At 45.2% G+C, this 24,872-nt stretch overlaps 1 protein-coding gene across 1 annotated transcript in view; it reads right to left on the bottom strand.

Moving 5' to 3' along the window:
• ELAPOR1 (endosome-lysosome associated apoptosis and autophagy regulator 1) overlaps window positions 1-24,872 on the bottom strand; it is a 383,078-nt gene that overhangs the window by 60,894 nt on the left and 297,312 nt on the right. The window contains exons 18-19 of the mRNA XM_077295410.1: window positions 11,890-11,991; window positions 7,164-7,290 (exon numbers count right to left, since the gene is read on the bottom strand). Of these exons, the coding sequence (XP_077151525.1) occupies window positions 7,164-7,290; window positions 11,890-11,991 (229 nt within the window). The remainder of the gene's footprint in view (window positions 1-7,163; window positions 7,291-11,889; window positions 11,992-24,872) is intronic.

Raw genomic sequence — 24,872 nt, forward strand, 5'->3', positions numbered from 1 at the left:
CTACATAACAAAACACTCTATACAGAGACCAATCACACCACCATACACCTTCTACTACATAATGACCGAAACATTACCTGTTACTAAATAAATAAAAGCTACTAAAAAGAGCAATATTCCCACCTTACAGGAACCATACTCTATATATAAGTTGTTCTGCATTAAACAACACTTACCTAGAGCCCTGCTTCCTGAGCACATTCCCCACTTTTTCTTCTTTCTTCTACACTACACATCTGAATACAGATGTGCACCCACCATTAATATATAATTGGTTATTATGCAATCCACCATTCCAAATATAAATTAAAATTCACCACTACGCCCCCACCAACTATAAATAACCATTTTTCCACCTAATAAATGTATATATTAATTAGCCCCTATACTCTTCCCCCAATTCATTACTAGTCACTGCATCCTCAACGTTCACCACTATGTGCCTCCCTCTCCCCCGATTGAATTGGGGTGGAAGGGGCATGAAAATTTAATTATTGTCATGTATTCTCTCTCTTCCACCCCCACCCTCTATTCATTATCAACTGCTCTCCCTCCACATTCAATACATCATTTACTCCCACCATCCTGAAAATTCATCATTATTTGCTCTCTCCCAGGTCCTCATTTGCTTTCCCCATCCCCAACCTTTAATTCAATTGCTGTTCCCTGTCCCTCACTTCATCATTTGCAGTCCTCCATTCTCCCCCCACTTCACCATGTGCAGTCCCTTTTCATTCATGTGGAGTCCCATCCCCTCCCTCACATCATTTGCAGCCCCCTCCATCATTTGCAGCCCCCTCCATCATTTAGAGTCCCCCTTCCCCCTCACTTCATCATTTGCAGTCCTCCATACTCCCCCCACTTCACCATGTGCAGTCCCCTGTCCCCTCCCTCACATAATTTGCAGCCCCCTACATCATATGCAGCACACCCTCCATCATTTACAGCCCCCTTTATCATTGGCAGCCCCCCTCCATCATTTGCAGCCCCCTCCATCATTTAGAGTCCCCCTTCCCCCTCACTTCATCATTTGCAGTCCTCCATACTCCCCCCACTTCACCATGTGCAGTCCCCTGTCCCCTCCCTCACATAATTTGCAGCCCCCTACATCATTTGCAGCACACCCTCCATCATTTACAGCCCCCTTTATCATTGGCAGCCCCCCTCCATCATTGGCAGCACCTCCCTCCATCATTGGCAGCCCTCCTTTCATCGTTTGCAGCCCCATTCCATCATTGGCAGCCCCCCTCCATCATTGGCAGCCCCCCTTTCATCATTTGTAGCATCCACCATCATTTGCATCACCCCCCTCATTTGCAGCCTTTTTCCATCATTGGCAGCCCCCCTTTCATCGTTTGTAGCACCCCCTCCATCATTGGCAGCTCCCTTTCATCATTTGCAACACCCCCTCCATCATTTGCAACACCCCTCCATCATTTGCAGCACCCCCTCCATCATTTGCAGCACCTCCTCCATCATTTGCAGCCAGCTTTATCATTGGCAGCACCTCCCTCCATCATTGGCAGCCCTCCTTTCATCATTTGCAGCCCCATTCCATCATTGGCAGCCCCCTCCATCAGCAGACCGCCTTTCCATCATTGGCAGCCCCCTCCATCATTCGCAGCACCCCCTCCATCAATTGCAGCATCCCCTTCATCATTTGCAGCATCCCTCCATCATCGGCAGCCTCCCTTTCGTCATTTGTAGCATCCACCTTCATCATCTGCAGCACCCCTCTCATTTGCAGCCCCTTTTCATCATTGACAGCCCAATCCATCATTGGCAGCCCCCTTTCATCATTGTCAGCCCCCCTCCTTCGTTTGCAGCCCCCTCCATCATTGGCAGCACCCCCCTCCATTATTGGTAGCACCCCCCTCCATCATTGGCAGCCCCCTCCATCATTTGCAGCCTGCCTTTCCATCATTTGCAGTACCCCCTCCATCCTTTGTAGCACCCCCTCCATCATTGGCAGCCCCCCTTTCATCATTTGTAGCATCCACCTTCATCATTTGCAGCCCCCTCATCATTTGCATCACCCCCTCATCATTTGCAGCATTCCCCTCATTTGCAGCCCCTTTCCATCATTTGCAGCACCCCCTCTGTCATTTGCAGCACCCCCTCTGTCATTTGCAGCACCCCCTCTGTCATTTGCAGCACCCCCTCTGTCATTTGCAGCACCCCCTCCGTCATTTGCAGCACCCCCTCCATCATTTGCAGCACCCCCTCCGTCATTTGCAACTCCCCCACCATCATTTGCAGCACCCCTCCACCATTTGCAGCCCCCCTCCATCATTTGCAGCACCCCCTCCATCATTTGCAGCACCCCCTCCATCATTTGCAGCACCCCCTCCATCATTTGCAGCACCGCCTCCATCATTTGCAGCACCCCTCCATCATTTGCAGCACCCCGTCCATCATTTGCAACTCCCCCACCATCATTTGCAGCACCCCTCCACCATTTGCAGCACCCCTCCATCATTTGCAGCACCCCTCCATCATTTGCAGCACCCCCTCCATCATTTGCAGCACCCCCTCCATCATTTGCAGCACCCCCTCCATCATTTGCAACTCCCCCACCATCATTTGCAGCACCCCTCCACCATTTGCAGCACCCCCTCCATCATTTGCAGCACCCCCTCCATCATTTGCAGCACCCCCTCCATCATTTGCAGCACCCCCTCCATCCTTTGCAGCACCCCCTCCATCATTGGCAGCCCCCCTTTCATCAATTGTAGCATCCACCTTCATCATTTGCAGCCCCCTCATCATTTGCATCACCCCCTCATCATTTGCAGCATTCCCCTCATTTGCAGCCCCTTTCCATCATTGGCAGCCCCCTTCATAATTTGCAGCACCCCCTCCATCATTTGCAGCACCCCCTCCATCATTTGCAGCACCCCCTCCATCATTTGCAGCACCCCCTCCATCATTTGCAACTCCCCCACCATCATTTGCAGCACCCCTCCACCATTTGCAGCACCCCCTCCATCATTTGCAGCACCCCCTCCATCATTTGCAGCACCCCCTCCATCATTTGCAGCACCCCATCCATCATTTGCAACTCCCCCACCATCATTTGCAGCACCCCTCCACCATTTGCAGCCCCCCTCCATCATTTGCAGCACCCCCTCCATCATTTGCAGCCCGCTTTATTATTCACAGCACCCCCTCCATCATTGGCAGCACCCCCTCCATCATTAGCAGCACCTCCCTCCATCATTGGAAGCCCTCCTTTCATCATTTGCAGCCCCACTCCATCATTGGTAGCCCCCTCCATCATTGGCAGCCTGCCTTTCCATTATTGGCAGCACCCCTTTCATCATTTGTAGCATCCACCTTCATCATTGACAGCCCCCTCCATCATTTGCAGCACCCCCTCCATCATTGGCAGCACCCCCTCCATCATTGGCAGCACCCCCTCCATCATTGGCAGCACCCCCTCCATCATTGGCAGCACCCCCTCCATCATTGGCAGCACCCCCTCCATCATTGGCAGCACCCCCTCCATAATTTTCAGCAGTGAATCAGCTAGACTGTATGGGCTGCTGAGAGGACCTGAAAGGAGCCCATACATTCTAGTACATTCACTACTGAGAAATATAGAATGTATGGGCTGTAGTCAGGACCTGCAAGGAGTCCATACATTCTAGCTACAACCATGTCACCTGCCCAGTCCAGAAGTCCAGGGAAGGCGGAGGGAGTCAGAGCTGCTCAGCAGTCAAGATAAAAGACGGCAATGCACACAGCTCAGAGAAAGCTCCCGGGCCCCGGCGCCGACGTGTGCGCCTAGGGGAGTGGCCTGGGGGCATTTGCCTCCCTGCCACCGGCCCAGCCCGCCCCTACATTAGATCCACCACTAAATCAAAGTTTCCAAGGAACAGTTTTTCAACACCACAATGCCAGGCCACTTGTTAATTGTGCTAATGTGACTAGCCCGCATGGCCTAAATGTGCAACCATAGCCTGCAGTCCCTCCAGATTTTATTTCCATTTATTAATCATTTGTATTGAATTAACATGTCTAATGATCTTGTGGTTTCCATTATTCCATGACTTTTCCATACTGGTGTTGCAATTTCAATGTTGAAAATTACTTATATTATGTAGTAATAGGTACATACCGTATATACTCGAGTATAATCCGAGATTTTCAGCCCATTTTTTTAGGCTGAAAGTGCCCCTCTCTGCTTATACTCGAGTCATTGTCCCTGGGGGGTCGGCAGGGAAGGGGGAGCGGCAGCTGTGACATACTCGCCTGCTCCTGGCGCAGTCCCTGCATCTCCAGTCTCCGGGCGCTGACAGCTTCTTCCAGCATTGAGTGGTCACATGGTACCTCTCATTACCTCCCATAGGGGTGGAGCCACATATTCATTACTGTAATGAGCAGTAACAGTGACGGCTCAACGCTGGAAGAAGCTGTCAGCGCCCAGAGACCGGAGATGCAGGGACCGCGCTAGGTGCAGGTGAGTATAATGGGGAGCACTGCGCGATATTCACCTGTCCTCGTTCCGGGCACCGCTCCGTCTTCCGCGTCCTCTGCTGTGACACTCAGGTCAGAGGGCGTGATGACGTGGTTAGTCCGCGCCCTCTGCCTGAACGTTAGTGCAGAGCATACAGAAGACACAGCGACGCCGGAACGAGGACAGGTGAGTATTGCAAGTGTCAGGGGCCTGAGCGACGAGAGGCGAGTATGTCGCAGCAACAGCATATGGGGCAAATATCTCTATGGAGCATCTTATGGGGCAATAATCAACGTTTGTGCAGCACTATATGGGGCAAATATCTTTATGGAGCATCTTATGGGGCCATAATCAATGTTTGTGCAGCATTATATGGGGCAAATATCTGTATGGAGCATCTTATGGGGCCATAATCAACGTTTGTACAGCATTATATGGGGCAAATATCTCTATGGAGCATCTTATGGGACCATAATCAACATTTGTGCAGCATTATATGGGGCAAATATCTCTATGGAGCATCTTATGGGGCCATTATTAACCTTTGTGAAGCATTATATGAGGCATATTTTAATATGGAGCATCTTATGGGGCCCATCATGAACTGTATGGAGCATTATATGGGGCTCCTGATTTAATATGGATATTCAAAAACACTTAACCTACTGATATCTCAATTAATTTTACTTTTATTGGTACCTATTTTCATTTTTGAAATTTACCGGTAGCTGCTGCATTTTCCACCCTAGGCTTATACTCGAGTCATTACGTTTTCCCACTTTTTTGTGGCAAAATTATGGGGGGGGGGGTCGGCTTATACTCGAGTATATACGGTATATAAAAAAAAAAAAGTACAAATATATGAAAAAGTGAACATATAATAAATTAAAAAATGCATACTAGTTTAGTTATTTGAAGCCATTTATAAATCAATAGAAAGCATCATACATATAAAATAATAAAAAACTAATAGTCATTCAAAGTTTTGGTCATATATTTTTCAGTGCACATTTGTGTGCTTGAATTTTTAACTTTGCATTAATTTTAGTAGTGGTTATGCTGTCTGGAATTGCATCTCATCTCTATTAACCCCTTCACCCCCAAAGCTTTTTTATTTTTATTTCGTTTTTTGTTCCCCTTCTTTCCAGAGCCATAACTTTTTTATTTTTTCTGTCAATATGGCCATGTGAGGGTTTATTTTTTGCGGGATGAGTTGTACTTTTGAACGATAGCAGCGGGATGAGTTGTACTTTTGAACGATAGCATTGGTTTTACCATGTTGTGTAACAGATGACGGGAAAAAAATTCCAAGTGCAATGAAATTACTAAAAAAGTGGAATCCCACACTGTTTTTTTTGCTTGTTTTTTTTGGCTAGGTTCACTAAATGCTAAAACTGACCTGCCATTATAATTCTTCATGTCATTATGAGTTCATAGACAACAAACATGTCTAGGTTCTCTTTTAACTATGTGGTAAGAAAAAATTCTAAAGTTTGCTAAAAAAAAATGTGCACAATTTTCCAATAACGGTATGTTTTTAATGATACCATTTTGTTGCAGATACGTTCATTTGATCGCCCGTTATTGCATTTTAATGCAATGTCGCGGCGACCAAAAAAAACGTAATTTTGGCATTTTGTTTTTTTTTCTCGCTGCCATTTAGCGATCAGGTTATTCCTTTTTTTTTTATTGATAGATGGGGCGATTCTGAACTCAGTGATACCAAATATGTGTAGGTTTGATTTCTTTTATTGTTTTATTTTGATTGGGGAGAAAGGGGGGTGATTTGAATTTTTATATTAAATTTTTTTTATATTTTTAAACACAGTTTTTATTTTAATTATGGCATGCTTCAATAGCCTCCATGGAAGGCTAGAAGCATGCACTACTCGATCACCTCTGCTACATAGAGGTGATGCACAGATCACCTCTATGCAGCTGAATTACAGGCTTGCTATAAGCGCCGACCACTTGCTGGTGCTCTTAGCAATCTGCCATGAACAACCATAGAGGTTTCAAGGAGAACTCTGGTTGTGATAGCAACGCACCGATGACCCCCGATCACGTGACTGGGGTCAGCGGTGCGAGTTCTTCCTGTCATGTGGCAGACAGTGCTTTTTAAATGCCGCTGTCAGAGTTTGACAGCGGCATTTAATTAGTTAATGAGTGCAGGTGGATCACGATTCCGATCGCACCCATTGCACACACGTCAGCTGTTGAAAACAGCTGACATGTCGCGGCTTTGAGGTGGGCTTCGGTGGTGAGCCCACCTCAAAGCCGTGACATGTCAGTTGTTTTCAACAGCTGATGTGTGTGCAATGGGTGCGATCGGAATCGCGATCCACCTGCACTCATTAACTAATTAAATGCCGTTGTCAAACTCTGACAGCGGCATTTAACAAGCACTGTCGGCCACACGGCAGGAAGAACACGCACCGCTAACCCCAGCTCACCGCCGAAGCCCACCTCAAAGCGGGGGATACTGCCAGCTGACGTACTATTCCGTCAGCTGGCAGAAAGGGGTTAAAGGGGACTGGACTGCTCAGAGCTGTAATACCAGACACGGCCACTACCAAACGTATAAGGCTATACCGTTAACATTGTTGGTGGTGCCAGAAGATGGGAACCCACCCTGACTTTTTCAAGGGAGAGCCATAAATATTGTAGACTTGGACAACCAGTTGAAATGACAATTATTAAATACCTGTATGCCATGCTGGCAAGCACTTGTGATGATATGGAAGTCATTGTCAGTACAGAGTGGACATGCATGTTCCGTCTCCCACAGAAAATGAAATATACAGCCATCACAGGTTCCTTCTGAACAATCACTGCAATAAAAATGTATAATTAAGCCCCATAAAATGGTTTATAGGAAAACGGTCAGTACCTTTAAATGGTCACTGAACTAATCACATTTGCTGGGTCAAATAGAAAATGACAAATTTAAAAAAGTCTTTCTGGCCACATAAAAATATTCCACAGATGAGAAGATTAGCTGAGAGTCTGAACATAAATCCAAAGTGGTCATCTTTCATTGGTCAAATGCATCTACCTGCTCCAAAAGCTGCCATTTTTCATTTAATGCCACGATCACCATTGCATGCTTACACAAGCTCCTATTGGCCCATATGTGATGCAATTACTAGGTGTCATGACAGCCAGTTCCTACTGAAGGCCTCTATGACTGCCATATATGTCCTCCTGTGAAGCCCAGCCTGTGGCTGGCCTTCAAAGAGCAACATTATTTTGACTATTTAGAAGTGAGGCATAGTTGTGATTTTTGTCACTATTTTCAATTACCAGCAACGTTTTCATTTTCCCATTAAAACGAGTCAAGTGAGGGCTTGTTTTTTGCTTGTTGACCGGATTATTCAATTAGTACCATTTTGGGGCTATATACAAAAGTTTTGGTTGCTTTTTATTACAAAATAAAAATTCTGGCATTTCAATTTTCTTAAACATGTTTTCTATTGCAAATTAACTCCTTCACGACCAAAAGTTTTTCCATTTTTGCGTTTTCGTTTTGTGCTCCCCTTCTTGCCAGAGCCATATCTTTTTTATTTTTTGGGTCAATATGGCCATGTGAGCATTTGTGTTTTGTGGGATGAGTTGTACTTTTGAAAGACACTATTGGTTTTAACATATCTTTTACTAGAAAATGGGAAAAAAGTTCCAAGTATGGTGAAATTGCAAAACAAAGTGCAATACCACAGTTTTTTTTACTATGTTCACTAAATGCTAAAACTGACCTGCCAATGTGATTCCCCAGGTCATTACGAGTTCATAGACACCAAACATGTCTAAGTTCTTTCTTGTTTAAGTGGTGAAAACAGAATCCAAATTTTGTAAAAAAAAAACCTGTAGCGTCTCCATTTTTCATTATCTGGGGCTGGGTGAGGGTGTATTTTTTGTGCGCCGAGCTGATGTTCTTATTTATACCAGCAACTCTTGACAAAACTGTATGGTCCTCTGCTTCATTTCATTCTCCAATGGACTCCATTTGACGATTAAAAGGTTAAGTAGATATGAAGGCATCTAATGAGCACAGACAGAAGTCTAGGCTCTTCACCCAGTGTTCTGGGTCATAGGAAAGAGCTCCTTCCCTAATGTATCGAGATGGAGAAGAAAACAGAAAACAACATCCTGACTGAGCAACATGCATGTTACTGGGTCTCGCCCCAACATGGGTTTCAGTGCTGTTAAGTCAGCTGGAAATGCTACTTTCAGTTTACAAGTGGCATGCGCAACTGCAGTTGACCTTTTGAAATACTGGCTATCGGACCCTCACCAATCTGATATTGGGGAACTATCCTAAAAGGAGGGTGTTTATATCAGAGTCCTGGATAAACCATTTAATTACCCCTTGCTTAATTATTATTCAAACCCTGGCAAGTAGTAGACCACCCTTTTAGTTTTGCTTCAATCATCTACTACAAATGCTCCCCCCTCTGGGACTTATTTGGCTACTCTCCAACTATAAGAGACTTAGGTTTTACTACCTTTTATAATGGGACTTTATCAATGAATTCTCTAAATAAAACTTTTAAAGTGCACATACAGAATCTTCATTTGCATAAATTTTTTATTTTGCATTACTGAGCTGGCAGAGATTTATGTAATAAGGGCCATTACAGTAGGAGTCCAGTTGTCAACGACAGATCCCTTGTTGGTTATGCAGAGACATTCTTTTGAAGATCCAACTGTGGTAAATGGTTAGTATCAGTTAATTTTTCAGTGAAACTGAAGTCACAACTGTCAACATCAAGAACATAAACATTCTTAAAAATTGATGTGAAAAAAAGCCAACATTTTGAAGAAACCATATTGATTAAGAAATAGCAGAAATTATCTGTTAGGTGTCGAGTTCCTGCCGCTGCACAGGGGGAATCTCGAACCATGTCCGCTGCGGTCTCCCATTCTCCTCCAGCCGCAGTGGAACCTGCTCAGCAGAGACATCGATCCCAGCGTCTGGCTCAAGCTGATACTGTGCGTTTGGTTACTGCTGACTTTCCAGGCTCAGCCCTTGTAGCCAGCACTGATCAGTGGTGAGCAGACATTCCAGGGACTATGTCCTGCTTTTCCCCTACAGAGCATGCCCACGGGTCGACCTCTCAGAGGTTGGGGGTCACATGCTCATGTCCTGTATCAGCTCCTATTGGACCACTAGGAAGGTCCTGGAGAACTTCCGCTCTAAAAGGTTTGCATGGCCGCACGGACATGAGCTAGTATAAATCTGTTATTGCGTGTGTGTGGATCTGTGCCCGTTCTGGTGAAAGCTCCGAATCATACCCATCCCTAGTGTTGATGAATGCTTGCGAATGTTGGAGGCGTCTAGCACCAGTTAGTGCCATCCGGCACCTGGCACAATCTATAGCGTCTATCGGCAGCGTTAGCTAGAGCGGCACCGTGCGCAACCAGTGCTCTTACCTGTCCCTAGTTAGGGCGGTTAGTGGTGTCCACCAGAGCTGCGCTGCACGCACCCAGTGCGCTACATCTATTTTGTATTTATTTTCCATGGCACCGCAGTTCCGGTGCCGAACGCAAGTGGTCTAGAGGGACTCTAACCCCGCTTCTTGGGGCAGAGTTCAGTGACTGTTTACTTGCATTACCTCTGTGGTATTGCGACCCTGTGACGTAACAGGGTTCGCTTCCTTCATAACGGGGGTAGCTAACCCGTGTGCGTTTTCATTATACTGCCATTTACTGTCTGCCATTACCTAGCAGCAGGTATCATCTCTGCACGGTGGACCCCGGGCTGCAGACGCACCTTATTCTATCTTTATAATTATTTGGTGAATTCCGCCTGCCCTAACATTATCAAGGTCATAAAATATAGTATCTACACTGTGTTCCAAATTATTATGCAAATTGGATTTAAGTGTCTTAAAGATTTAATTGTTTTGTTTTTCAAATAAACTCGTGGATGGTATTGTGTCTCAGGGCTCAATGAATCACTGAAATCAATCTTAAACACATGTGATAATTAGTTTTCCAGGTGATTCTAATTAAAGGAAAACTACTCAAAAATGATGTTCCACATTATTATGCAGGTAACACGTTTCAAGCAATATGGGAAATAAAAAGGATCTCTCTGCTGCTGAAAAGCATTAAATAGTGCAATGCCTTGGACAAGGTATGAAAAAATTAGATATTTCACGAAAACTTAAGAGTGGTCATCATACTCTGATGAGATTTGTGACTGAAACAGAGCACAGACAGAGTTCATGCAAATAAAGGCATAATGAGGAAGTTTTCTGGCAGACAAATTCATTGGATTAAGAGAGCAGCTGCCAAAATACCATTACAAAGCAGCAAACAGTTATTTGAAGCTGCTGGTGCGTCTAGAGTCCCTCAACCTCAAGGTGTAGGATCCTTCAAAGGCTTGCTGTGGTGCATAAACCTACTATTCGGCCACTCCTAAACAGTGTTCACAAGCAGAAACGGTTGCAGTGGGCCCAGACATACATGAAGACTAATTTTCAAACAGTCTTGTTTACTGATGAGTGTCGAGCAACTCTGGACGGTCCAGATGGATGGAGTAGTGGATGGTTGGTGAATGGCCACTATGTCCCAACAAGGCTGCGACATCAGCAAGGAGGTGGAGGAGTCATGTTTTGGGCTGGAATCATGGGGAACCAGCTGGTAGGGCCCTTTAAGGTTCCTGAAGGTGTGAAAATGACCTCAGCAAAGTAAATAGAGTTTCTGACTGACGACTTTCTTCCATGGTCTAAAAAGCAGAAACGTGCCTTCAGGAACAAAATCATCTTCATGCTAGACAATGAATACCTCTGAGTAATTGGCGGCTATGGGCATAAAAGGAGATAAACTCATTGTGTGGCCACCATCTTCCCCTGACCTCAACCCTATATAGAACCTTTGGAGTATCATCAAACAAAAGATCTATGAGGGTGGGAGGCAGTTCACATCAAAACAGCAGCTCTGGGAGGCTATTCTGACTTCATGCAAAGAAATACAAGCAGAAACTCTCCATAAACTCACAAGTTCAATGGATGCAAGAATTGTGAAGGTGATATTAAAGAAGGGTTCCTATGTTAACATGTAACTTGGCCTGTTAGGATGTTTTGGAGTTAAATAGCTTTTTTGTTCAATGAATGTGACCTCCTAATGCTGCAAATTCCACAAATGAGCATTTTCAGTTCTTTAAAACATATCAAATGTTTAGAAATACTACAGTGCCTAATAATTTGGAACAGTGCATTTTGAGTTTTTATTCATTTTGGAGATTATACTGTTATCATTGGGAGGTTTCTTCAATAAAATTCGATGTATACTCTAACGGGTGATGACTTTTATTAGACCGACTGTCATTTGCACTGACCATTTAGGAAAATCCGAGAAAAATGTCATTTGCATAATAATTTGGAACATAGTGTATAAAACATCAAAATCTGTAGAGAATGTCTTACCTTGGTACACGCACAGTGCCTAGACCAGTTTTCTGTGGATTACAGCGCAAGCGAATTGTGGTAGCACGACCAAAAACACAGGACTGAGTAACTTCTTTGGACCTGTAAAATTAAAAAGTTAAACTGTTTGTGAGCAACATGAACTTGGAATCCAGCAGCTGTTATAGAAAGTAGTAGTCAGTCAGAGAGTAAAGGCTTTTTTGCAATTCCCTCTCCAATAGTCATAAGTAGAGATGAGCAAATTTGTTCGGATTCGGTTCCGAATACGATCGGATTCGAATATTGTTTTTGCAATATTCGTCGAACACAGCTGAACTTCATTAGAGTCAATGGGGGTAGAAATTACCGAATATGTTCATAAGACATACATTCGGCCCGAACACTGTTCCAATGTGGCCCGAATATTTCAATATCAGATTAGGGGCCAAAATCCTAACAAATTTGCTCATCTCTAGTCATACACACATGGTCAAAATTGTTGGTACCCCTTATTTAATGACAGAAAAACCCACAATGGTCACAGAAATAACGTGAATCTGGCAAAAGTAATAATAAATAAAAAAATCTATGAAAGTGAACAAATGATAATCAGACATTGCTTTTCAACCATGTTTCTACTATATTAAATATATATATATATATATATATATATATATATATATATATACACACACACACACACACACACACACTAGATGGTGGCCCAATTCTAACGCATCGGGTATTCTAGAACATGTATGTATGTATGTATGTATGTATGTATGTATGTATGTATGTATGTATGTATGTATGTATGTATGTATGTATGTATGTATGTATGTATATAGGTATATAGTAGCCACACAGTAGCACAGGCCACGTAGTATATAGGAGCCATGTAGTATATAGCAGACAAATACTATGTGGCCTGTGCTATATACTATGAGGCTGCTATAAGCATATATACCCGATGCATTAATACAGCCCAAACAGTATATAACACAGCCCACGCAGTATATAGCAGTCACGCAGTATGTAGCACAGGCGACGTAGTATATAACACAGGCCACACAGTATATAACACAGCCCAAACAGTATATAACATTGCCCACATAGTATATAGCACAGCCAGGGCCGGACTGGGACTAAAATTCAGCCCTGGCATTTGAAGTTACACAGGCCCACTTGTCACATGGTGACTGTATAATATCTTTGTACACTTGTAGGCAGGGCCGGTTTTAGGCAAAGTGGGGCTCTAGGCAAAGTTTAAAATGTGACCCCAAATGCTAACATATTGCACATCACACAGACGCATTTCGGTTTACAAGCGCTGAATGAGTTTGATCAACAATACTGAAGTTGTTCAACGCTTGTCTCCCGGCCTCTTTCCACCAGCTGAGGAATAATGATGAGGATCATGTTATCAGCAGCACATCTACAGTCTACACCGGCGATGTGCTGCTGAGAACAAGGATTTTTGTTCCAGCAAAAACAATCTGAATATGCAGCATTTTACTTGTTTAGTAAAATACACCCCATAGTCCTCCATATATTATAATGTGCACCACAGTCCTCCATATAGTATAATACACCCCTTATAGTACTCCATATATTAAAATACACTGCTCAGACCTCCATATAGTATAATACACTCCTCATAGTCCTCCATATAGCATAATACACTCCTCATAGTGCTCCATATAGTATAATGCACCGCCATAGTCATTCATGTAGTACAATTCACTTCCCATAGTATAATGCACCCCATAGTTCTTCATATAGTATAACGTATTCCCTATAGTCCTCAATACAGTATAATGCAGCCCACATATAGTATAATGCAGCCACCACCCTACAGAATATAATGCAGCCAACCCAGAGTATAATGCAGCCACCCCATAGAATATAATGCAGCCCCCCATAGAGTATGATGCAAGCACCCCTCATAGAATATAAATATAATACTGCCCCCCATAGAATATAATGTAGCCCCAAATAGAATACAGCCCACCTCCACATAGAATATAATGCAGCCCCATCAAAGAGTATGATGCAATCATCCCTCATAAAATCTAATACAGCCCCCCATAGAATATAATACAGCCCACCTCTCCATAATATATAATGCAGCCCCCATAGTATATAAGACAGCCTCCCCCATAGAATATAATATACCCCCCATAGTATATAACACAACCTCCCCCATAGAATATAATATACCCCCGCAATAGTATATAACACAGACACATCGTATATAACACGGCCTCCCCCATAGAATATAATATACCCCCATAGTATATATCAAAGCCCGCATAGTATATAGCACAACTTGCATAGTATATAGCACAGCATGCATAATCTAGCACAGCCTGCGTAGTAGTATACAGCACAGCCCACACAGTAGTATATACAGCACAGCCCCCACAGTAGTATATACAGCATAGCCCCCACAGTGGTATATACAGCACAGCCCACACAGTGGTATATACAGCACAGCCCTCACAGTGGTATATACAGCACAGCCCTCACAGTGGTATATAGAGCACAGCCCTCACAGTGGTATATATAGCACAGCCCACACAGTGGTATATAGAGCACAGCCCACACAGTGGTATATACAGCACAGCCCACACAGTGGTATATACAGCACAGCCCGCACAGTGGTATATAGAGCACAGCCCACACAGTGGTATATAGAGCACAGCCCGCACAGTGGTATATCCAGCACAGCCCACACAGTGGTATATACAGCACAGCCCACACAGTGGTATATACAGCACAGCCCGCACAGTGGTATATACAGCACAGCCCACACAGTGGTATATGCAGCATAGCCCTCACAGTGGTATATACAGCACAGCCCACACAGTGGTATATAGAGCACAGCCCGCACAGTGGTATATAGAGCACAGCCCGCACAGTGGTATATCCAGCACAGCCCGCACAGTGGTATATCCAGCACAGCCCGCACAGTGGTATATCCAGCACAGCCCGCACAGTGGTATATACAGCACAGCCCGCACAGTGGTATATACAGCACAGCCCGCACAGTGGTATATACAGCACAGCCCGCACAGTGGTATATACAGCACAGCCCGCACAGTGGTATATACAGCACAGCCCGCACAGTGGTATATACAGCACAGCCCGCACAGTGGTATATACAGCACAGCCCGCACAGTGGTATATACAGCACAGCCCACACAGTGGTATATACAGCACAGCCCGCACAGTGGTATATACAGCACAGCCCACACAGTGGTATATGCAGCATAGCCCTCACAGTGGTATATACAGCACAGCCCACACAGTGGTATATAGAGCACAGCCCGCACAGTGGTATATCCAGCACAGCCCGCACAGTGGTATATCCAGCACAGCCCGCACAGTGGTATATCCAGCACAGCCCGCACAGTGGTATATACAGCACAGCCCGCACAGTGGTATATACAGCACAGCCCGCACAGTGGTATATACAGCACAGCCCGCACAGTGGTATATACAGCACAGCCCGCACAGTGGTATATAGAGCACAGCCCGCACAGTGGTATATAGAGCACAGCCCACACAGTGGTATATAGAGCACTGCCAACACAGTGGTATATACAGCACAGCCCGCACAGTGGTATATAGAGCACAGCCCTCACAGTGGTATATAGAGCACAGCCCGCAGAGTGGTATATAGAGCACAGCCCGCAGAGTGGTATATAGAGCACAGCCCGCAGAGTGGTATATAGAGCACAGCCAACACAGTGGTATATAGAGCACAGACCGCACAGTGGTATATAGAGCACAGACAACACAGTGGTATATAGAGCACAGCCAACACAGTGGTATATAGAGCACAGCCCACATCTCATCTCTCCCCCCACCCCCCGATAATGGCCCCACAGCCCAGTAAAAAAAAAAAAACTCTCCTCACCTTTCCTTTTGCCCGCGCTGCTCCTGGCTCCTGTCTCGGCGGCTGCAGTCTGCCCGGGACACAGCAGGTGCGCGATGATATGACGTCATCGCGCACCCGCAGTGTCAGAGGCAGAGCGGGGAATGATGGGAGAGGGAGCGTCTGTAGACGCTCTCTCCCTCCATCATTGCATTGAACTATACTGGCGTCATAGACGCCGGTATAGTTGAATGCGGCGGCGGCACTTGCGGGGGGAGAGGGGGGGTTTGCCAGAAGTGCCCGATGGCCAGTCCGGCCCTGAGCACAGCCCACGCAGTATCTAGCAGCCATGTAGTATATAACACAGCCCTCATAGTATTTAGCAGTGTGGGCACCATATCCCTGTTAAAAAAAAATAATTAAAATAAAAAATAGTTATATACTCACCCGCAGGGATCCAGCGAAGTCCTGGCAATGCGCGTGTGGCTGCCGCCATTATTCGTTCCCAGAATGCATTGCAAAATTACCCAGAAGACTTAGCGGTCTCGTGAGACCGCTAAGTCTTCTGGGTAATTTTGCAATGCATCTCTAGGAACGGAAGATGGCGGCGGGCGCATCGTCTGACGACGGTGGGTGAGAATAGCCTTTTTTTGTTTTTCTATTATTTTTAACATTACATCTTTTTACTATTGATGCCGCATAGGGAGCATCAATAGTAAAAAGTTGGGGGGACGCAGGGTTAATAGCAGCGGTAACGGAGTGCATTACCCGCGCCATAACGCGGTCCGTTACCGCTGGTATTAACCCCGTGTTTGCGGTGACTGGAGGGGAGTATGCGGGCGCCAGGCAGTGACTGCAGGGGAGTAGGGAGGGACTAATCGGACTGTGCCCGTTGCTGATTGGTCGCGGCAGCCATGAATACGAATAGTAGCAAAAGAGCCCAGAAAAACTTCTAAACAGATTAAAAGGTGAACTTTCAGTTCAAGGAACATCCGTTTCAGATCGCACCATTCGTCGTTGTTTGAGCCAAAGTGGACTTCATTGGAGACGACCAAGGAGGACACCATTGTTGAAAAAAATTTATAAAAAAGCCAGACTGGAAATTGCCAAACTGCATGTGACAATCCTCAAAGCTTCTGGGAGAATGTCCTATGGACTGATGAGACAAAAACCGAACTTTTTGGCAAGGCACATCAGCTCTATGTTCACAGATGGAAAAATTAAGCATATCAAAAAAAGAACACTGTCCCTACTGTGACACATGGAGGAGGCTCTGTTATGTTCTGGGGCTGATTTGCTGCATCTGGCACAGGGTGTTGAGAATCTGTGCAGGGTACAATGAAATCTTAAGACGATCAAGGGATTCTGGAGAAAAATGTGCTGCCCAGTGTCAGAAAGCTTGGTCTCAGTCACAGTTCATGGGTCTTGCAACAGGATAATGACCCAAAACACACAGCTAAAAACACTGTCTGTTAAATCAGAGTAGTTGCTAATTTATTGTACTCTACACCTATCTAGGGATCTAATAGGCCTCAGCTAAAAACACCCAAGAATGGGTAAGAGGAAAACATCGGACTATTCTGAAGTGGCCGTCTATGAGCCCTGACGTAAATCCTATTGAGCATCTTTGGAAAGAGCTGAAACATGCCATCTGGAAAAGGCATCCTTCAAACACGAGACAACTGGAGCAGTTTGCTCTTGAGGAGTGGGCCAAAACTTTGACAGTTACAGGAATCGTTTGATTGCAGTGATATGAAATGTTAAGTTAACGGTACCATCATTTCTGTCCAGGTCTATTTCATGAGTTTTATTTATTTATTTATTTATTTTAATTCTGTGGAAGCATGGTTGAAAATCAATGTCTGACTTTCATTTGTACATTTTCATAGATTTTTTATTTTTTATTACTTTTGTCAGATTCAAGTTATTTCTTAGACAATTGTGGGTTTTTCTGTCATTAAAGGAGTGGTACCAGCAATTTTGACCACGTGTGTAAGTGTCTAGACTTCTATATTTAACATGTCTACATTAATTGCTATAAGTGCACACAATCTCCAAAAAGCACAAGATACAAACTGATAAAACATATGGTGCCCTTTCCAAGAAACAATAAAAAGATGACATGCTATAAACCGGGACCACCAAAATACACAAACAAATATAAAGTTTATTGAAAGCCACAAAACACCCAAAATTTTTAAAAACTGAAATACAGTACCATCCCCATAATAGGGTCAAAACCACCGGACAGAGACCCAAATAACATCAATACACAGCATAAACAATATACCTTCAATAATCACATATCATTGCTGGCCCAAGCATATAAGAAGATGAGCAAATACTGCACTGCACTTCCCAACCATAAAAGAGACACTGAAGCTCATCTACTATATAATTGTCTAAGGGTCACTTCTGTCTTTCTGTCTGTCCTTCTGTCTGTCTGTCACGGATATTCATTGGTCACGGCTTCTGTCTGTCATGGAATCATCCAAGTCGCTGATTGGTCGTGGCAAAACAGCCACGACCAATCAGCGACGCCCACAGTCCGGCGGAAAAATGGCCGCTCCTTCCTCCCCGCAGTCGGTGCCCGCTCCGTACTCCCCTCCAGTCAGCCCTCACACAGGGTTAATGGCAGCGGTAACGGACCGCGTTATGCCGCGGTGTAATGCACTCCGTTACCGCTGCTATTAACCCTGTGTGACCAACTTTTTACTATGCCTATGCAGCATGAATAGTAAAACGATCTAATGTTAAAAATAATTTTAAAAAATGAAAAATCGTTATATACTCACCGTCCGTCGGCCCCCGGATCGACAACAGGCCTTTCCCGCTCGCGACGCTCCGGTAACGGGTCCATGCTGCGATCTCGCGAGATGATGACGTAGCGGTCTCGCGAGACCGCTACGTCATCATCTCGCGAGACCGCAATGCACTCTTGGGACCGGAGCGCACGAGCAGCATTGGTAACCGCTTCGCTTGGATCCGGGGGCTCCGGAAGGTGACTATAACACTATTTTATTTTATTTTTTTTTAACAGGGATATGATGCCCACATTGCTATATACGACGTGGGCTGTGCAATATACTACATGGGCTGTGCAATATACTACGTGGCTGGGCAATATACTACATGGGCTGTGCTATATACAAGTGGCTGGGCAATATACTACATGGCTGGGCAATATACTACATGGGCTGTGCTATATACTACGTGGCTGGGCAATATACTACGTGGGCTGTGCAATATACTACGTGGGCTGTGCAATATACTACGTGGGCTGTGCAATATACTACATGGGCTGTGCAATATACGACGTGGGCTGTGCAATATACTACATGGGCTGTGCAATATACTACGTGGCTGGGCAATATACTACATGGGCTGTGCTATATACAAGTGGCTGGGCAATATACTACATGGCTGGGCAATATACTACATGGGCTGTGCTATATACTACGTGGCTGGGCAATATACTACGTGGGCTGTGCAATATACTACGTGGGCTGTGCAATATACTACATGGGCTGTGCTATATACTACGTGGCTGGGCAATATACTACATGACTATACAACGTGGGCTGCGCAATATACTACGTGGTCTGCACAATATACAACGTGGGCTACGCCATATACAACGTGGCCTGCGCAATATACAACGTGGGCTGCGCAGTATACAACGTGGCCTGCGCAATATACAACGTGGCCTGCGCAATATACAACGTGGCCTGCGCAATATACAACGTGGGCTGCGCAAAATACTATGTGGGCTGAGCAATATATTACGTTGGCTGTGCTATACACTACGCATACATATTCTAGAATACCCGATGCGTTAGAATCGGGCCACCATCTAGTGATAAGAATAAATGCTAAATATTAATAATCAGCTGCAGAAAATATAAGGTGTCATGTGCACTGGAGAGAAGGCAAATATGGCTGAAGCCAGTTCACATGTCTGTATATGACATTAGAAGATTGAATTTAGAGGCTTTGCAGCACCATAAAGATTGCCTACAGCCTTAAATAGGGCTGAGAAACATGCTTACCCCCAAAAGGTGGAAATTTTATGCTTAAAGGGAACCTGTCAACCCGTTTTTTCTGTATGAGATAAAAATACTGTTAAATAGGGCCTGAGCTGTGCATTGCAATAGTGTATTTTGTGGACCCTGATTCCCCACCTATGCTGCCGAAATACGTTACCAAAGTAGTCGTTTTCGCCTGTCAATCAGGCTGGTCTGGTCAGATGGGCGTGGTGTCTTCCCCCAGATCTTGCTTAGTTTTCCGTTGATGGCGTAGTGGTGTGCGCATGTCCAAGGTCCCGAATCCACTGCACAGGGGAGTGAAAAGAGCGCGATGTGTGCTATTTCATTGGTGATCGGTGGGGGCGGCCATCTTCCTTTGGCCGCGCGTGCGCAGAAGCGGCGCTCTGCTGGCCACGGCTTCAGGAAAATGGCCGCGGGATGCCGCGCGTGCGCAGATGGAGATCACGACGGCCATTTTCCTGAAGCAGAGTTCGCATCTCTGCTTCAGGAAAATGGCCGCCGCGATCTCCATCTGCGCACGCAAAGCATCCCGCGGCCATTTTCCTGAAGCCGTGGCCAGCAGAGCGCCGCTTCTGCACACGCGCGGCCAAAGGAAGATGGCCGCCCCCACCGATCACCAATAAAATAGCACACATCGCGCTCTTTCCACTCCCCTGTGCAGTGGATTCGGGACCTTGGACATGCGCACACCACTACGCCACCAACAGAGAACTAAGCAAGATCTGGGGGAAGACACCACGCCCATCTGACCAGACCAGCCTGATTGACAGGCGAAAACGACTACTTTGGTAACGTATTTCGGCAGCATAGGTGGGGAATCAGGGTCCACAAAATACACTATTGCAATGCACAGCTCAGGCCCTATTTAACAGTATTTTTATCTCATACGGAAAAAACGGGGTGACAGGTTCCCTTTAAAGTGCATGACCAGTTGGAGCGTGGGTCAGAGGTCTGGGGGCACTGAATCCCAACACGTGTCGCCACTAAAGAGTGGCTTCGTCACCCGCCCCCTTCAGCATGGCTGGTTTGGCAGTGGGTCAGTAATGGTGTGAGGTGGCACTTCTTTGGAGGGCCGCACAGCCCTCCAAGTGCTCACAAGAGGCAGGCTGACTGCCATTGTGAGATCATATGCTGGTGCGGTTGGCCCTGGGTTCCTCCTAATGCAGGACAATGTCAGACCTCATGTGGCTGGAGTGTGTCAGCAGTTCCTGCAAGATGAAGGCATTGAAGCTATGGAATGGCCCGCCTGTTCCCCAGACCTGAATCCGATTTAACACATCTGGGACATCATGTCTCGCACCACCCACCAACGTCACATTGCACCACAGACTGTCCAGGAGTTCGTGGATGCTTTAGTCCAGGGCTGGGAGGAGATCCCTCAGGAGACCATCTGCCGCCTCATCAGGAGCAGGCCCAGGCATTGTAGGGAGATCACACAAGCACGTGGAGGCCACACACACTACTGAGCATCATTTCCTTGTCTTGAGGTATTTCCACTGAAGTTGGATCAGCCTGTAACTTCATTTTCCACTTTGATTTTGAGCATCATTCCAACTCCAGACCTCCGTGGGATATTAGTTGTGATTTACGTTTATCATTTTTAGGTTTTATTGTTCTCAACACATTCGACTACATAAAGAATAAAGATTACAACTGGAATATTTCATTCAGTGATATCTAGGATGTGGGATTTTAGTGTTTATTTCTTTATTTTTTTGAGCAGTGTATATTAACTGCACACTGACACTACATACAGAGCTCCTGTGTATAATGTCACCGGTGATCACTGCATTACCTATACCTAAACTATATACAGAGCTTTTGTGTATGTGGTTATTGCATTACCTGCACACTATATACAGAGCTCCTGTGTATAATGTCACTGGTGATCAATGTATTACCTGTACACTGACACTATATACAGAGCTTCTGTGTATAATGTCACTGGTGATCACTATTACCTGTACACAATACACTTTATACAGAGCTCCTGTGTATAATGTCATTGGTGATCACTGCATTACCTGTACACTGACACTTCACACTGTATACTATATGCAGAGCACCTGTGTATAATGCAGTGCCCCAGAGTCCTGGTCATTGAAGTACTGATGCTCCGCCGCTAAGGGGAGTGATGGTACGTCTGATGGCACTGAAGGAGTTCACCTGACCAGGTATCACAGACACCAATACACTTCACCGTCTGGCCTCCAGGGGGAGCTAAGGGCGCTATGTATTAGGCCACTCCTCACAATCTGGTAAAACTGGGGGTTAGATAGAAAGTTAGAGAGAAAGCTGACTGGGTTGGAGCCAGGCAACATCCTGTGGCAGAGGGTGTTGCGGGGGAAGATTCAGGGGGGTCCCTGTCAGGGGTGGGATCCTGACAGAGGCCTAGCGAACAGAAAGAACGTTAAGGAACCGCGCCTCCACTACATCGCGGCGGTATCTCAAGAAAGGACAAGAAGCGAGGTTTATTGTGGAGAGTGAGAAACGAGATCAAAGCAAAAAGGAGATAAAAGCCAGTAGGAGTCGTGCTGTGAGATCGAGGCAACATCCTACTGAGGCGCGTAGCCGGTGGCCAGAACGCCGAGGAAATATAAGGCTCCAAGCAATACTTCAAACAAAGGCAGGACAGTTGATTATAGGTTGGCTGTCTCACCAAAATCACCTAAGAAGACATAGGGGGCAACTGCGGGAGAGGGGCGACGCTAGGGTCCCGGAAGAACTCCAGGCCTTCCCGTCATATGGGTGTGTCCTATCCATATCATCATCTGGGGGATGGAGAAGAACATCAGAATCAGTTGTGAGGGAACATCAGAAACAGACAACAGTTGTGAGGACTATCCCGTGGTGCTCAGCAGGGAGGTACTACAACACACAAGTGCTAGTTGGTAGGTACAGATTTCCACCTGCAAAGGTAACTCTGGAGGTGCCATCGGACCGGCCGGTCTCCGCCAGCTCGGTTAACTGTATTCTGGACTGAGGATCTTGAAGCCTTCAGTAAAGAGGTAAAGAGACTGCAACCCTGTGTCCTCGTCATTGATTGCTACCTGCACCGCACACCACCATCTACATCTTTTACTGGACGCCCCTTAGCAGGGTCACGGACCGGGTCTAGCCACCGTGACGATCCCAGAACGGAGACAGAGAGGACCGGTACCGAGTACCCCGAGGCCCTGCGTCTGGGGGCGCTCCAATAACATCACCAGTGGTCAATAAAGTCAATGGCGCTCCATTAGAAGCTTATACGCAAAACGGGGCTGTCGGGGTGGTAGCGGCAAGATATATAAAGTTGTGGCACTTTACCAAATGTAAGTACAGTACATTCACACTATACTTAATAGAGAATTCATGTATTGACCAGCAGTGACGTTATTATTCCTATGAAGTTTATATTTATTAATGGGATATACTGTATACTGTTTATATGAATGGGAGCTTACTTAGGATAACGCTTATACTAAAATTATATTCTTTGATTACCAATGTTCTAAAAATCCATATGTGGTGGCAAAATGTTGTCTAGTCATTGTGTGATAGTATTTATCCCCTGTATGTAGCATTATTCGATCACTACGCAGTGGGAATATGTAGTCTGGTCACAGTGTAGCTGTATTTGTTACTTGTATGTGCATTATTGGTCTTGGTATAGTGGATTGTGTTGTGTATGGGGGTCACTTGTTCTCTCTGATATCCATAAAGGGAAGATTCTTGATTTACAATAAAATTTAAATACTTGGACGTTTAACCCCTCCCTGTACTGTGACTATTACATAGTAGCAAATATGCACTTACAGGGGTTCTACGGTGAAAACAAGTAATAACCTATCCTAAGGAAACATTTACACATTCAGTATTTGGCTAGTATTTTTCCTTAGTATTTGCAAGCAAAAACCAGCAAGCAAAAACCAGGAATGGATGATAAATACAGAAGTGGTGACGTGTTTCTATTATACTTTTCCTTTGATTGTTCCACTCTTGGTTTTGTCTTACAAATACTGATGTAAAATACTGAACGTGGGAATGTGGCCAAAGGATAAGTGATAAGTTATTGATTGGTGGGAGTCCGACTGCTCGGACCTGCACCGATCTGCAGAATGTGAACTCTTATCTCCATTAGTATGGAGTGGCATGTATGACTCGACCATTGATCCAGTTATTCCCTAAGGGGCTGCACTTGGCTTTTACTGGAAGCCCCCGAATAGGACGAATGGAGCTGCGGTCAAACATCACATCTGCAGCTCCATTTTAAAATGGGGATAAAAGTGTCCTGTCAAGGATAAAAGTTCCTCATTCCTCCGATCGGTGTGGTTTCCAATGGTCAGATTCCACCGATCAATAAGTTATCACCTACGTGACCTGTGGATCGGTGAAAACTTGCATCCATCAAAGAACACCTTTAATGCAAACTACCGTAATTGCACATCCCAGTTATGGTAGCGAACAGCAGATGTGCAGCAGCCGCCTGTGGCAACAAAAACGCAGCAAAAACGGATACCTGCATGTTTTTGATGCATTTTTGCACTTACTCATTGCTTTCTATGGGTGAAAAAATGCTACTAACTCACTGAAAAAATGCTACAAAATGTGACATGCTGCAGTTCTCAAAAACACAGCAGCTTTCAAAATCAGTCAGGAAAAACAAAAACAATGTATGCATATGAGTTTTCTGAGATCTCATAGCCTTTGCTGGTACTGTAAAATGCAGCTTTAAATTTGAATAAAATAAAAAAAAACACAGCAAAAAGACAACAAAAACGCAAGGTGTGAACATAGCCTATCAGTTTGATATGGGAGGTGGAGGGATCGTGCCGCTGTCAGATACCCATTAAGTTCATTTATTGTCAAATGACCAATGTAAAACTAGAGACTAGTCTAGCAACAGAGCAGCAGTCTGAACCAGGTGTAATTAGTATTTTCTTTCACAGCTGTAGGAATGTAATTGCTGCACTCAATTTATAAAAAAGCTTACACTTTATATTCTTAATAGCGAATAAGGTGTCGGTTAAGGTGAAACATGTAGAAGGAGGATCATTGGGGGAGAAACACAATCCTGCAACCTCCCTAGGCAGATCATC

This window comes from Ranitomeya variabilis, chromosome 3, assembly GCF_051348905.1.
Source record: "Ranitomeya variabilis isolate aRanVar5 chromosome 3, aRanVar5.hap1, whole genome shotgun sequence".
Lineage (NCBI taxonomy): Eukaryota > Metazoa > Chordata > Amphibia > Anura > Dendrobatidae > Ranitomeya > Ranitomeya variabilis.